Source organism: Anguilla anguilla, chromosome 2, assembly GCF_013347855.1.
Source record: "Anguilla anguilla isolate fAngAng1 chromosome 2, fAngAng1.pri, whole genome shotgun sequence".
Taxonomy (NCBI): domain Eukaryota; kingdom Metazoa; phylum Chordata; class Actinopteri; order Anguilliformes; family Anguillidae; genus Anguilla; species Anguilla anguilla.
The window spans coordinates 25,701,583-25,718,521 of NC_049202.1; the positions used below are offsets into that span (position 1 = coordinate 25,701,583).

Here is a 16,939-nt window from a genome sequence, read left to right on the forward strand (position 1 = left end):
AGGCTAGATTTATCTACTGTTAGTATATGGTGAGGACCATAAAAACCCTTAGCTATGTCCTAATATGAGAAATCACAGTACTGAAAGAGGGTGTGCTTTTTTTTACATCACTGTAGCAAGCAATACATCCTAATAAACATTTGCCAAATGTGATGTTATAAATAAATGTGAATGTCACCAACTAGGTGGCTCATCCTGTTCTGCTAACACAGAATGTTCTCACAATGTTACTGGAATGCTTTGTCAATGTAATAACATTGCCACTACATGGCAGCAACACTGTGAAAACGTTTTGTGTTAGCTGAAAAGTATGCTCACCTCAGCACTAAGCCCTATGTAATGTAGAATCATTGCCAAAAACCCTACAGTGTGCATCTGACTGGAGTTGTATGTGTTGGGAGTGGAATTACAAAATGAACAACAACGGCATAGCACTTTCTCTGTCATACCTTAGTGGAGAAAATGCACAATGTGAAAAACATTACCTCCGCAATTACCTCCACAATACTATAGTCACAAAGGTGTGACTATAGTATTGCTTGGTGCAAATATTAAAGATTCTGGGTGCCTGTAATGGGGTGAAGATTAGTGGGCGACTGTACTGATGCACTGACAAAAAGCAGATGGCTGCAAAGTAACAAGCACTAAGCAATCAGCCCTCTGCACAGAACATATCAGTATATATTTGAATTCTGAATTATATGCCTTTCCACAAGAAGCGAATTGAATTATTCAATCTCAAAAAAACAAGAAACTTTTTTTTTTTTAACCAAAACACCTTGCTCACAGACTCTTACCAACAAATCATGCATTCCCCAAGAAGATATGCACACGAATTGAGACAAAAAAATGAACAGGCTAAATAAATAAAGCATGAAGTCTATTCCATTGACTGTGCCCGCATTACATTCTGGTTGCCATGGGGATGCTTTTCCAGCAGTAAAAGAAGAAAAAAAAAAGTTGGCTATCAACGGCCAATTCCAAACAAAGGGAACTTAATTTAAGAGAAATTTAATCCCTTGTTTTTAACTGAATGGCTTTCTTAATTACTCGCTAAAAAAATGCTAGCTTTGCATTTCTACTGAAAACGGATATATCATACAAGCTTTGTAAAAGGATAGACCAATAAGCACACTTTGATGTGTGTAAATCTTTTGTTACATAATTCTTGGACTGCAGCACTAACTGCAGCACTTCTTTGGTTTGGGTGACAACAATGCGCTGCGTTACCTGTGCTAGCAACAGAGCAGCCTAGCAGCTGGTCAGTCAATGCCTCTGCGTGTGCCTGCAGGTGTGCGCATGCACAGTGGCCTGTGTGACAGAATGCGCTAGAAGCAGTGAGCCAGTGAGAAATACCCACTGCAGGCATGGCTCCCTGCCCAGAGCAGAACATTTACCTCATACGGTATAGGCAGAGGCATACATCACTCCATAAGGGCTGCCTGCCGTCAGTCCCTCAGACCTGCAGTATTTCTTCCACACTCACAAGTCTATAAATACTACCCCTAAGTGTTCTTCATTAATCTTGACAAAACAAGAGCGCTCCTTCACTTTAAGCACTGCCAGTCATCAAAATTGGATAAATTAATCTGGCAGAAGAAAACTAAAACCAAAAGGAGCTGAATAGAATGGGGGAGGTGCCTGGTTCCTGAGGATCCTTGTAAATTTGCTACTTCACTAGAAATGTGTGGATCCATGTCTGCTGTGACATCGTAGTGCTGACTACTCATACCAAATTACTACTGCAGTGCCGCTGATCTGCTCCCTTTTCTCCCTGCTATTGATCACCAAGGAGACTTTTCCATGCTTGAGCTGTAAATTGTTAAATGACAAGAATGACGTAACTGAAACTTCTACTTAGTTAATATTTAATCTGGGGAAATGTGGGAGCAAAATGAATCTGTTGCATAATTAATCCCTTTAAATTTATGTTAGTAATACTATACTACTTCGCGATAGGCCTAGACATTAATTCTGAAAGGTATTAAACCATATTTTTAAACCATTATGATGTTCCTGACAATGCCCAAATGAATGCCCAAACAATAGGTGACACTGCTTCAAAGAAAACTGAAATTCTACATGAAACATCCACCTGATCAGTAGCAGTGTTACACTGACAGGCATTCAGGTTCTTTCTGCAAAACACAGTATGGGGCATGACCGCACAGAGCTCTGACAGAAGGGCAGTATGGAAGCGTTCGCCCTCTTCCTCCATTTACCCAGCATGCACAGCAGCATGTGGAAATAATGCTAATTAGATTGGCTTTTGAGCAGCGTGGGCTTGCTCTCTGTAGCACAACTCGCATGGTCCAGACAAAATAGTGCATTTCCACTACGCAGAGACGGCTTCATCCGTCGCGATCTTGATGGTCTGAGTCTCCAGCATCTTCGGCCACACCGCCGTTGAAGGAACAAGAGCCAAGATCAATCTGCGCTAAACAGTGCTACCAAGACAAGTTCAAGTTTATTTATATTATTTAAAAACAACAGAAGTTGACCAAAGTGCTGTACAATGAAAATTAAAAAGATGCATAAAATAAATAAACAAAAGGTATAAAATGCAATACACAACGACACAACACATGCCAAGCATTAAAACTCATACGCCAATGTAAAAAGGTGTGTCTTTATACGGGATTTAAAAGAGTCAATGGAGGGAGAAGACCTAATAGAAAATGGTAGACTATTCCAGAGCCTTGGGGCCGCATTGGAGCAGGCACGGTGGAAAGGTGGAGGGGAGCACAGCCCCCACTTTAATGCTTATATCCCTGCGGCAGAAGAAGAGCTATGAAGAGCTAAGAAAGGGCTAATGATCCCTCTCGCAGCCTAACGAACGCTCAGTGTCTTCTTTAAGGATGAGGTTGTGCCCTCTGGCCTCCTCGAACCGCGCCGGGGATGATAATAGTGAATGACACCGGCACGTGGGGGACAGGACGACGTTGCAATCTTGCGGGGACCTTGCAACAGCGCTGGGTAAGTACGGAGGGGACTGTCAAAGCCGTCCTGACTGTCCCACGTCCCTCGGTAGTGTCTGCCGCACGGAGGGGGCTGGTTTCACCCAGGAAGCTCACCCACATTTTCAGCATTAAGCAGGCAAGCCTTCACAGAAGCAGCGAGGAGGGCTTGGTGTTTTAGACTGGAGGCTGGATAGGACTTTTTCAATGGAATACTGAGACAGAGGGGCGGTATGCAGCAGTGTACACCAGTTAGAGACCTGGATACGTAACTCCAAAATTGCGGGTTCAATTCTAAGGTGGGACACTGGCAATTGGACCCGTGAGCTTTCAGTACACATCCTGGTGGACTGGATCTAAAATGTTAGCTGTGCGAATCATTCTGGACAAGAGCAACTGCTAAATGCTTAAATGTGATGTAAATGCATCATACTGCTTCTCCATCCTAACACACAGCAAAATGTCACTAGTGTCCTCAAGTCTAAAGTGGTAGTAGGAAAGTACACAGCAAAATGTCCAGTAGTAGTTCAACCCAATGAGAACAAAATGTAATTGGTTAGTGTTGAATTAACACCAGACATTTTACTGTGTAGGGCAGTGGAGTGTAGCTATTAACAGCTATTGCTGTTATAACAGTTGTCTAGACAAATAAATCAAAGTAAACTACCAAAAACACTGGCCTGGTCCCTGTAGTAAAGGGGTAAAAGCCACAATGCCAGACACACTTCTCCTAAGGATGCTGGTATGTTCTGTGTCTACTGGTAGAATTTCTCCTTTTGCCAAACAGAGAGGGAACCTTAATGTTGAATATGTCTTCTTATACAAGCTCTCATGGCGAAATACAATTAATTCAGAAGGTCCCGTCAGTTTTTGTTTGTTGTGATTTCTAAGGTCACTGAACCTGCAAGTTTGCAAACTCAGGTAAACTACTCCACTCTGACACACTACTCCAAAATATTTTAGCAAATACATGCATGCATGCAGTCCATGCATTCTGAAAAAAAATGAAAGCACCAAAGCAACCCTACTCGGGGAATAAATCCAGGTCATTCTATTGAGACTCAAACGGAAACAGTGCTGTCTGACCTTTTCCAAACATAAACTTTATTGTTGTGTGTCAACTTTCCAGAAATAGATAACAAGTTCCTGGTTTTTTTTTCCCTTAAAAGTAGTATAAATTGCATGTCAAACAAGCTGATTGTTAGCTACATGTAACCTCAGGATGTGAAGATATGTCATGTTAGCCTGACCAAATGTAAGAAAAGGCCGCGTTTCCACCGCAGGAACCAGGGTCTAAATTAAGTTCCGGGGACTTTATTTTACCCCCAAAAAAGTAGTACTTTCGAAAAGTACAGGAACTTTTGGGGTGGGGCGCAAGCGCTGAACATTGGTCGAGTACTCGCAGCATTTTATTTCAACCACCATTTAAAAAAATCTGCAGCCGTAAACCGATTTATTATTTATAAAATAATAACTTGAATTCAAACATTATGTTATGCGGCGCAGTAGCTTACTTTTGGTTATAGCCTGCCAACGTCTACAGATAAGAAATTAAGATTGAGGATTATAACGTGTGCTCTTCTGTTCTTTTCTTGCTTTAGCATTAAGTTGGTTTTTTATAAAATATTAAGCATTCGTGCTGGGACAGCATATTACGTACCGAAACATTCAAACGATTTAATTCAGTTGCTGAATATTTTCATCCGGATTTTCTTTGTAGCGTGTTATAATTGACTCAAAATGCTTGACACTATAAGCCGCGTTTCCACCAAAATTACCCGGAACTTTCAGTCCCAGGAACTACTTTACCAGGAACTAAAAGGTTCCTTCAGCCAATGGTTGTCTGCGTTTCCACCGGGGTCTAAAGTACCGCGAAGATTAGGCAAATTAGCCCACTGACGTTGTCGTCGGTCCATCTGTCATGATATCTTCTGTAACCCCATACTACCACCGAAGTAGCCTACATTATTTTCTAATAACCGGGACAGCCCGGAGGGGTTTATTCCACTTATATACAACGGGTTACCAACAATGACTATATATGGTTACTTTTGTATTTATTGATTTTCATATATCCTCTCAAACACATTCATTAACAGCAGAAAACATGCACACGTTGTAAACAATTTGCTGTTTTATTACTTTCTCGTCGTCAATTCCATATAGGCTAATCGCAAAATGACAAGAATACAACGAAAACTCGGACTTGCGTGAAAATGTAAATTAGTAGTGGTACAGCCACCGTTTGCTTTCCTTCGAAGTTACTGCTAGCCGAGCAGCGAAGTGTGCCCTCCAAATGCGAACCATGCACAATAAATGAGTCCATAGTCTTCCTGGTCTTTTCGTGGAATTGAAAAATGGCAGTAAAATTGAGTAAAATTACGGCAGTCTGAAAAAGCTAAAGGGAAGATTACTAGAATTAACCTGTTATTTTACCCGGATAAAAAGTGCGGAAGGTGATTTCCAGTTTGCTTGTACTGTATCACCAATGTTAATTATGCAGAACTACCGCATACCTCACATAACTGTATCAAACGTTTTGAGTCAATTACAACGGGCTAACAAAGAAAATCCGGAAGAAAATATTCAGCAACCGAATTAATCCGTTTGAATGTTTTGGTAGCCTACGTAATATGCTGTCCCAGCACGAATGTTTAGCATTTTATAAAACGAATACTAAAGCAAGAAAAGAACAGAAGAGCACACGTTATAATTCCAAGACGTTGACAGGCTATAACCAAAAGTAGGCTACTGCGCCGCATAACATACAAGTTTGATTTGAAGTTATTATGAAAATTAATTGGTTTGCCGCTGCATATTTTCAAACATGGCGGGTAATGGCGGAAAATAAATACAACACAAATGCTACGAGTACTCGACCAATCAGAAATGTTCAGCGCTGCAAGCTCCACCCAAAAGGTTCCTGTACTTTCGGAAAGTACTACCCCCCGAGCAGGAACGTTTTGGGGGGTAAAACAAAGCCCCCAGAACTACATTTAGACCCTAGTTCCTGCGGTGGAAACGCACTGAGTTCCTCAAAAGGTTCCTAGTTCCGGGGTATAGTTCCTGCGGTGGAAACGCGGCTTATGTGAGGCATGCGGTAGTTCTGCGTAATTTACGTTGGGGATACAGTAAAAGCAAACTGGAAAAAAATCACCTTCCGCACTTTTTGTCAGGGTAAAATAACAGGTTAATTCTAGTAATCGTCCCTTTTGCTTTTTCAAGCTGCCACAATTTTACTCTGCGATTCTGCTATTCCACAAAAAGACCAGGAAGACTAGACATATGGACTTTAATTTATCGTGCATGGTTTGCATCTGCAGGGCACGCTTCAAGTATTTAGCTGCTCCGCCAACAGTAACTTTAAAAGATGAAAGCAAACGGTGGCTGTAGCACTGCAATATTGATATAAATTTTCACGCAAGTCCAAGTTTTCATTCTATTTATTCTTGTCATTTTGCGATAATATGGAAATGACGATGAGAGTCGAATGAATCAATTCAACAGCCAAAATTGTTTACGATGTGTGCATGTTTTCTGCTATAAATGTTGTTACCAGTTATTTGTGGAATGTGAATGCATTCTGTCGCCTCGGATGTCAAGATATGAAAATGAATGTTCACATAAAAACATAGCCTAATGAATGTGTTTGAGAGGATATGTAAAACAGTTACAATCTGTATATTGGTCTGTTATATCCTGTTTGTTGCATAACAATGGTCCAAGTGGAACCACCAAGGGGAGTTTTGCTTGACAATGGTAAAATAATATGCCCAAACAGCCACGGAAAAATATTTTAATTTCAGGTGATTAAGTCGATAAAAATCAATAAATACTAAAGTAACCATATATAGTCATTGTTGGTAACCCGTTGTATAAGTGGAATAAACCCCTCCGGGCTGTCCCATTATTAGAAAATAACGTACTTCGGTGGCAGTACAGAAGAAATCATAGGACAGATGGACCGACGATGACGTCGCTTTTTCATACGTCAGCGGACTAATTTGCCTAATCGTCGCGGGACTTTAGACCGTGGTGGAAACGCAGACAACAACGGGCTGAAGGAACCTTTTAGTTCCTTGAAAAGTAGTTCCTGGGACTAAAAGTTCCGGGTACTTTGGGTGGAAACGCAGCTTTAGATTACCTTTGCATGAAATGAATTAAAATGCAGGAATGCACTCAGCATGTGAAATTTTTGTGGTAAACCCTTCTATCAAAACCACAATGCAACGTCCCATTTCTGTTTGAGTTGGCATGTAACAACTCATCTTCAACCTATCATCCTGAAAGATACGATATAGAGGGGGTCAGGGGTTTGCTCTATATAAAATTGTGGAAACCAGACTCTCGTTATAGGAAGGGGCTGGTGAATGAGGTTGGTAACAGTCTGCCCATTCAAATTCAGGCCCAAATATACATTTCTCAGCCAAAACCCACCAACCTGTTCAGCACAGCACATAATATGGTAGAAGCTGTTCAGTCAGACAACAGAACATCTCGCTAGGATTTCCGTTCAGAAAAGAGGCCAGCGCGCTTGGCAGCTCGGGAAGCACAGGCAGCAAGCCGTTGCCATGGTGAAAGATCCACAAAGGTGCAAGCCTGCCTTATCTTAGCTGCCAGCCCACAGGCGTGGGATCTAGGTCCTGGGCATCACACATGGGTGTCTGTTTAATTTGCTCAATTTGTAGGCTACAGTCTAAATTTTCCTCGAGTGGGCCTGAGAGTTAAGAGCGCTAACAAAGGGGACCCTCAGTCACCAGGGTGCCCATCAAGGCCGTCCCCAACGATCGGCTCAGCGGACGCGAAACACGCACAATGGTCAGCTAGTCATTTTAAGCCTAAAAGGAAAGAAGCATCGACGGACACAAGATGATGCGCGGTTGGCAGGTCTTGTCATTAGATACGCCAGCATCACTCACGGCATCTGTATTAGGCAGAACAGCCGCCCGCGAGCATCCCTACGGTCTTTAATTATGCAGAGGGAGGGGAACCTCATCTGTGTTCAGACTGCCAAGAGCAGCACTGGCCCCTCCCCCATATATCTTCAGCTTCGGCATCAGGGTCCACGGCGCTTAACCCAATCCTGTCCTTTCCTCTACTGCACTGCTTTACGCAACATCTACCTTAATCTTTACTCATTTGTTCTTAAAGAGAACCTCCACTGGAAAAAACTGAACTGAAAATAGTAAATTACTAATCTCACATTTGGTTCCGGTTTCAAAATAGTTTTTTTTGTATTGTTTCTAGACTATACTTCATACTTTTTAAAAATACTTTATAAAACACCTACAGCAATTTGTTTGGGGCAATGCACCACGGGATTGCTGGTGAAAATTCTTCTTTTAAAAAGACAGTTGATGGTTCACATTATCTAGAGGTAGGCTACTGTTTTAAGAGTCACTGATTGGATCTGAATACAAGGTGTGTAGTTGGATGTGACCACATTAACGCGAATCATCAATGATGAAAACCACGCCCCTGGATATTCAGCCTACTCGGGAGTGGAGCCACAGCCTCCAGCAGTCTTAGAATGCATTGCTATGTATCATTTCAGTTTATGTTATAATGCTTTTATTTTGGAAAACAGAGCTGTAGCTATGCTCTCAATAAGCCCTTGAGGGAAGTGAATCCGATTTAGAATTTATGACCATCACTAAATCTTTGGGTAAAGGATGCAAGGGTGAAAGACTAAATTGATTATCTTCTGATAATGGGATGTACTGTACAGTTTCCATTAGTGGAGATGCAGCCATTACAGAACATTGCAACATTCATTTGTAACACTCTCCTAAATGGTGTATAAACTTTTGTGTATCACTGCGATTCGGTACATGCACCACACGCCAAACAAACAAAAAACAACGGCTCACTTAATGCTTCCAGCAACATCTTGGCCTACCCACGCGTACACACACCCCCTAAGCAAAACAGAAATTTGCCATCAAAATCTGATGAGCCTTTCTTATGTTAAAGTGTTTGTGGCATAAAAACTGTAAGGCTAAATCAACAGTAGCTGTTGTTTTACTGTAGTGAATAACAGGGTAGCACAAATACTGTACCTACACAGAAAGCCACACTGAATTCTGTAGGGCATGTCAATGGAACACCGGTTGGGTTTTGGTCAAGAGATGAAGCAGAGTGTGTTCTTTAGGGGACTTGAGGTGGTTTTCAGTGGTTGCACATGAAAACCACCTCATGTTTTAGTATTTAATTATTGACTGTCTCCACTCTCCTGAAATGATAGACAGATGCTGCATTTACAAGATGGGCTATATAAAAAAAACATTTTAAATTTAGAGAAAAGAAATACTGGTTGAAAAGATTTGTTAAAAGGAAACTAGTGCAAGGTAGGCTACATGTAGCCTAGCCAGCCTATACCGTGCACAAAGTAAATATTTGTCATTTGACGTTTTTCAAACTCAAAGTCATAGATTATGATTAACCAAAACGAGACTAGACAGCGTTTCCCTGTCAGTTTCTTAATGCTGATGATAGCCAATGTCATCCCCAGCACTGATATTGATTGCACAGTCCATTTAAAACTCAAGTGAGTGGGAAACAGCAAAAAGCTGCAGAGTTCAGTGGAGTTCACACCTGCTGTGACAATCCTACAGCAAACAGATCACAGCAGAGCCAACCTGGCCTCCTCGTTCGACCCCACCTTCCTGCGGCAGCATCAACTGTGGTATTCTGGGGAGCCGCTACACAGTGACGGACCGAAAATGAACAGCGGAGAGACGAGTGAAAAAAATTCAAAGGTGGCTGGTGAATTAGTGATTTACTGAGGGAATGCAGGTACACGCAGTTAACATTAGGCAAAGGCAAAAAAAAAATATGTATGGGATTTACTGACCAGACATAATGTGTCATGACCAAGAAGTATTTTTGGTGATTTTTCATCTTCAATTTTGCAGCTAGAATGTTGTTATTTTGATCCAGTTCTCAAATGTTGGTTTCACTTTTTATTTATTATTCAGTTTCCGTTGGTTAGTCAAGAACACCTCCGGTTAAAAACCCATTGCTTGCTACCTAGCTAACAAGCTAGCGGAGCTAATGCCACCAGCCACCCCACTCACAGTTCCTGGTTAGCACTTCACGGTTGTCTCTTAGAACACTGACAGAAACTAGTACTAACCAGCGACTAGCAATTGAAAGTGTGATTACTCTGGTCCAGCATGCAAGTTTTGCTTATTTTTTTATTACTATTTTTTGTTGTTTGCACCAATATAATGCAAAATGGAACATTGCACTGGCTAAAAAAAAAACCCATATAACTGTTTTCTCGTCTTGCGTACAGAAAACCTCTGCATCACACAATCAGTAAATACACTGCCTTGCCCCTCCTGATCTGATTACAATGTTACAGCATTGACTGGAGCATAGACAGCAAACGTTGACCAGCTGGTGATTGGCATTAAGTCTGATCATTTTGAAAAGTGTTATCACAAAATGAAAAAGGAGAGTTTGAAAACAAAAATGCCATTTGGAATTACAACATATTATTATGAAATGAAATAATGTGAAAAGGACAGTCATGAGGTATGAATGATTTATGTCAAAATGAAGAGAGGTATTTATTATTTATTACTATTTATTCATATATCCATTTATGTATAATTCCACATTTATTTAACAATTTATTTCATCATTGGTATGTTTAGCCCTCCATAGTACAGACCCAGTTTTCAAAGAATCAGGACCCAGAGGGGACAATTCTTGCAGCAGTAAATTAGATTTCTCTGGGGGTCGCCCATCCAAGAATTAGCCAAGCCAAGCCCTACTTAGCTTCAGCCCGATAGCTTCACTGAGCCATGCATAATTATTCATGTATGGCTAACTGGGCTAAATGCACTAAAACCAGAAGAGGATTTTGTAAATAGGGTGCAGTATTCAATTCAATTAAGTAATGGTGTGGAAATATTGACCAAGAATCTAAGCTCTTATTATGGGCATACTCACACTTGACCTAAATTGTTGTATGAACTCAAGGAACACACTACAAAGGGGCCTTTGAACCTTTAAAGTTTACATTGTATTCAAAAAGTATGGCCAGAATTCAATCAACATTTGTCTTATTCCTGCGAATCCCTAACAGAAACCCGCAATTGCCAATAAGAGCCGAGCTAAATGGGAAATGGAAGTTGTGGAACAGGACAGGAAAATGGCGGCAAATACAGAGGACTTCTGCTGCCTCCCAGATGAGCAGCAGAAATGGAACACACCCGAATTATGGCAACAGTATGAATGCTTGTTCAATGCACACACAACAAGAGCAACAAGTTTCATCTGACTGTCAGCATCCATGTTTGTTTTGCTCTAGAGCCACATTGTATCACATGAGTTTAAGCAAGATCCCAGGTTCTGAAAGTTGGGACTTTGATTGATCCTGAGTATAAATGTTAAGTGTGTGATGCTCTGTTTTGGCCAAATCGTCTAGTGGGGTCTCCCACGTTTTCAATATCAGTTAGGATTTGAAAAGTCCTGCAGAGTGCACCAAGCATTACACATAAATGTTTCTTTTTAAATCCAGAAACAGGCCCAGTGACCCATTTTTCTGGCTACCATGGCCAGAAGACGACATCTGGGGGACTTTGAAAGACGGATGGTTGTTGGGGCACATATGGCAGGAGCTTCAGTGACTAAGACAGCTGAACTTGCTGATGTTTCACAAGGAACAGAGGCTAAGGTGATGTTAGCATGTAAGTCTAAAGGAAAGACAACATCAGCTAGGAGCAACAGTGGTTGAAAGTGCATACTCCTCGACCATGTTATCCATGTAGTGCGAGATTTTGGCAGGCTCGTTACCCATGGACGCCAAACGCACATAAAACACAGAGTAAATTTGGCTGAAATACTGCCTCCTGTCAGTCAGTTTATGAGAAAAACAGAAAAAAGCGCATGAACTCAAGTTTTACCTCCTTGTATATGTCAGTGTCAAACTCCAATGTCCTGGAGGCCTGCAATGCCTGAAAATATGTGTGGTATCCTTTCGATCAGCAGCTAAGAAACGACCTAAGAGCAAGGTGCATGGATTCTGTAGCCAATCAAAGACTTCACTGAAGTGAAGCACACTGAAAACAAGCAGACACTATAGCCTTCAGACATGTGCTACACATCAAGTCGGTGTTGGACAATACGCATCGGGTAAAACACGATACATGGGTTTTAACAGAGACTGACTAAATGCAAATGTTCCAGTGTTCCCCTCAGTGTTCTGTAGTGTTTCAGGCTTGGAGGACAGGTTTCGGGTGTATTGGGGACCTTCGGTTTTCCTGTGCGCAGAGCCAGTGAAAGGGAGGACACTGCGAATGCAGAGCCTGACAAGCTGTGACAGCACCGCACCGCAACTCCCACGCTTCTGGACTCGAAGCCAAGCAGGTCCAGGCTGGGGACCAAATAGGCTAACAGCTAAAGGCCTCTGCTGCAAACTGCAGTGAGAGAACAATCGCAGGGATGCAAACAGGCAGCGATGCTAAAGCCAAATTGTTCGCTATATATGCTTTCAAAATATGGCACATATTATGGTATAACTGCCATCATATGTAGCATGACCACATCAACAAAAATGTGTTTTATAATCAGGATTTAGCTTAATCTCTCCCCGCCCCTCCTCCCCCAGACATACTTGGATATGCAGGATATATTTATAAGGTACGGTATGTTCAGAGCCAGAGGGTTCCCAATCTAAATAACTTGGCGTTAAATGTAAGCAGCAGAGGGAAAACCGGGCTGATCGAATGTTAATTTTTGATGAGGGGAAACGGTCCAGAGCAATGCGCCATCTCACTCGGCCCGCGAGCCCACTGTGCGTCTCAGAGCGCTTGGCTGAACGGAGCCGCGACTGCACCAACAGTCAGCGCCCTGCATTACGTCTGGGAAAATAACATTACCCATTCACATGTAAATGACGCTGCATGCACATGTGTATAATCTACCGAGGTGGTACTCACATTAGCAATGTCTGCTCATTTAGGCCTAACTGTCAAAAAATACTGTATTGCGATAGGCCTAATTCCTTATGTAGTCTAACAGTATAACAAGGGATATATGTTTTGAATGTTTCTGCGTTCACACTACAAATGAGTAAGACCCTAAATCAGGGGTGTCAAACTGCAGCTGCGGTTTTTTCAGGTCTTTGCAGCTTTCTTCCAATCATAAGCCAATTGAGGACTTGAGGTTCTCTGGCCAAAAAAAGACTTTTGTGTTAATCACTGGTGCTAAAACACACCGAAAACCAGCAGACACTGCGGTCCTCTAGGACTGGATTCAGACAGGTTCCCTAGCTCATACAATGCATTATCCCATAAAAGCTTTCTCAGTAAATTGCAGCAAAGCCCACACAATATGACTTCTAATTGAGATAACTGACTTACTGAGCAAGTATCCACCTTACAATCAGCCTGTTACAGTAGATCCATATTCATACCGTGCAAAAATCACTCTGATATTGAAGCGTCATAAGATACTTAATGGTAACCACGCACAATTCGTCATTAATTCCAAGCTAACAATACTGTACACCAAACCTAAATTTGGTGAATTTAAATAACTTGGTGCTGAACTAAATCCAGTTATCTCAATTAGAAGTCATATTGTGTGGGCTTTGCTGCAATTTACTGAGAAAGCTTTTATGGGATAATGCATTGTATAATTTAGCTAACAATAACATTTATTATTACAGTGGCCCAAGATATAGCCTATATAACTAAAAGTAGTAAGAAATCAGTCAGTTTACGAATACTGAGAAAACTATTGTACAGTACCAGACAGTATTTAGCCTAAGTGTTACGAATGAGAAAGCGAGGAAGAACAAATTAATTAATATTCTCCAAACTTTGCGCCACTTTCGTTAAAGCTTGTCATTAATTATTGACGACTCTCTGAACAGCACAAACAATCGCCCGCCAGAATTGTGGGAGTGGAACAAAAAAATTAAAAAACAGCTGAAGCCTCAATGAGCTTGAGGCTTCCAAAGTATGGCTTGACAAAACGATTAACAAAATCACCCCAAAATCAACACACAAGGATCCAAAGAAGATCCAATTGTGCTTTAGTGTAATATCAGGGCTGCAGAGCTGTTAAAGCTGAAGCCTATATTTTTTCTGTGTTGCAGCCTGGCTCTTCTTCCTATAGGAACATCCATGCACAAGTGAACATGCAATTTATGTTTTCTGGGAACATGCAGTAGGCCTATAAGAGGCTCCTCGGTTCAGGTATTTTTGGTGAATTTCATCTACATTACATTCTACATTTAGTAATTCACTTACTCAACATGCTGTCAATTTATACATCTGAATATTGACAGAAGCAAATCTGGGTAGCCTGAAGAGTACAATGGCAGTTCCCCAAGTGGGAATTGAACCTGCTACCTCTAAGTTACGAGTTTCTTAAGCATTGTTTCTGGTTGTTCAACTGATATATTGGGCCAATCATGCAAATTACAACTGTCTATCAGACTATAACAGCAATGTATGTCTGTACTGCTGATAATACAGAGGCAATATTTGCCATGTTTAGCCTTGGATATGGTTCTCAGATCTTGGAATCGAGTCCACGGTGGATACTACAATCAGAAGGCTGGCTGAACCTGTTAACTAAGGGAGACTGCATAATCACCTGGCATGGAATGTAAACAATACTTTAGAACCTGCCAGCACTGTTTAGAGCAGGGTTTCAGACTGCAGTCCTCAAAGGTCACAGTTCGTGCTGGTTTTCCATGTGTCTGAACACTTGAGTGATTCACTTAAATCACTGATTCGCTACACAGTCCAGCCACATTTTCAAGGTCTAACTTGCATATTTGTCGAAAGGAAACCACAGCCACCAGCAGAAATGGTGACTCTACTTGACTTGAGTTTGTAACCCAGTTTAAAATAAGCAAGGAAGTCCTGATGTGAGGCTCTTAGTGATACAGTAAGTGAATTTCCAGACATTCTGATGTAGAACTCCAAAGTAATCCTCACAAAAAGAACAAAGCCACCCCGTTCTGAGAACAGGTCCAAACCAAACTTGCACATGACTGAGACCCTGCCCGTCCTAGCGCACAAAGTGTCAAAATGAGACAGAAAGCAGGAAAGGTACAAAAAAAGACAAAGAGAGGCTATGAGAGTACCCTCTTAACTCATCAGTACCAGTTCACGCTCCAGCAGTGCAACATGCCCCAGCCTTCATTCAGTGCGTTGGAGTGCACTGGCTTTATCAAATTTGCTCGTCACAGAAACACAGATTCTATCTGTCAAGATGGATACAGTGTGATGGCTTTATGCTTCTTTGTCAAAAAGCCCCAGATGTAATTTCCTTGACTGCACAGACTGCACTGCGTTTTGTAGGCTGAACGATGTGCGTAATGGCACTGCCTCATTTAATTACGTTTCCCCAACATCCCTGCCTTGTCTGCTCCTCAAGACGAGAGTTCTCTAGGGTTTGACCCTACACGTGTGACAGAGAAACGCTCTCGCACTTAGACCCACGCTGTCCCCATGGCTAACTCCCCTTGGGAAAGCAGGTGCTCTTGAGGGAGAGGAAATGGAAATGAGCAAGCCATTAAGGAGGGTTTTTTTTTGTTTCCTGGAGAACAGCTTGTCATGAGTTTGCAGAGTGCTGACAGAGCAGTGAGGTTCCATTATTGGAACCGTTTCAAGAGGGCTGGCCAAGCAAGTAAAGCATGGCACTGCAAAAGCATGTTTAAAATGCAAAGCATGATGACACAATGCATTTCCTCATGACAAGAGGGGAAGCTGAAGACACACCTAAAGACACCGTGAGTGATGCTTTATGAGCCCCCAAGCCACACACGCACACACACTGTGTATTTCAAAAATTCCAATTCTGTCAGGGTGGGTGTCTTCCCTGGCTGGGAAACTCGAAACAGTGTGGGGTAATTGGAACATGTCAGGGTCCCAGTCACAGTAAACCAAACAGAATAGTACCCGCAGTTCTGCTTAGTAGGAAAAGACAGTACTAAAACATGAAGACAGCCTTTCGGTTTAGATTGCTTGCTTTATCTTCAAGGTATATGAACAGTTACAATACTATACATTTAGCTAACTTCGTCATTTGCTAACGTAACAACAGCTGTTAGTTACGTCGATTCTAATGAATAGTAATATTCCTCGTTAGCCACCACATTTCCTTTTGCTGTTAGCCTACGTTTTCAAAAATGGGCAGCCTCACAGAATGGTTTACACTCTCAACAGCGCATTGCGTATTGGTAAGTAGCTAGTCATTGTTGAACTAATCTTGAAGAAAGTTTAAATACTTAGCTAACTAACTAGCTAAATAACTTGTATAATATTCCATAATGCTAGCTAACTAGCTACCATTATGGAATACCAGACAGCGGCCAACAACATAGATTTTTTTTCACCAGCCAACTTATTACTAACTAGCCAGCAAGTAACCAAACACCTGAAACAATCATTTCAACGTAACCATGTCTAATGATGGGTTCAGCTAGCTAGCAAATTATGAGATATTGCTCGCTTGCTAAAGTTTGCTCACGGGTCTAAACCGCCCGGCAGAACAGATAGTCATTTAAATTGCTCTTCTACTATAGCTGCCTATCTTGCCAGGTGGCAGACAAGCCTACCAGCTAATTTACTTCAGTTCTGTGCGCGATACTGGCAGACTGGCCAGCTTCATAACCAGGGGCAGAGCACACAAATACATCTTCCGGGCTGGTTGAGGTTTGAATGACGTGCATCAGCGCTACGTTTGTTAGCTTGACTGACTGGTTCACAGAAACTTTTAACTTCCCCACTTTTAACTTATGTCATTCGAGACTGGCGGCGAGAATTTCGTACACCCGCTTTAATACATAATAATTTAAAAACTTACCCGGGCCGCCATCTTCGTGTTTGTTGTTACTCAGCAGCAGTCCAGTCACAAGCTTCCACACAGCACCACTGACAGCGCAAAACAGAGCTTAGGGTAGTAGTGTACGCTTACGTTGGGACTGGTGCGCGCACGTACAGTGGGGTGTT

At 41.8% G+C, this 16,939-nt stretch overlaps 1 protein-coding gene across 3 annotated transcripts in view; it reads right to left on the reverse strand.

The window, feature by feature from the left end:
- Positions 1-16,939, reverse strand: part of LOC118220129 (vesicle-fusing ATPase) — a 61,758-nt gene extending 44,819 nt beyond the window's left edge. For all 3 annotated transcript variants that reach the window (XM_035403772.1, XM_035403771.1, XM_035403773.1), the window contains exon 1: positions 16,794-16,939. In XM_035403772.1, coding sequence (XP_035259663.1) covers positions 16,794-16,805 — 12 coding nt within the window. In that variant the 5' untranslated portion in view covers positions 16,806-16,939. The remainder of the gene's footprint in view (positions 1-16,793) is intronic.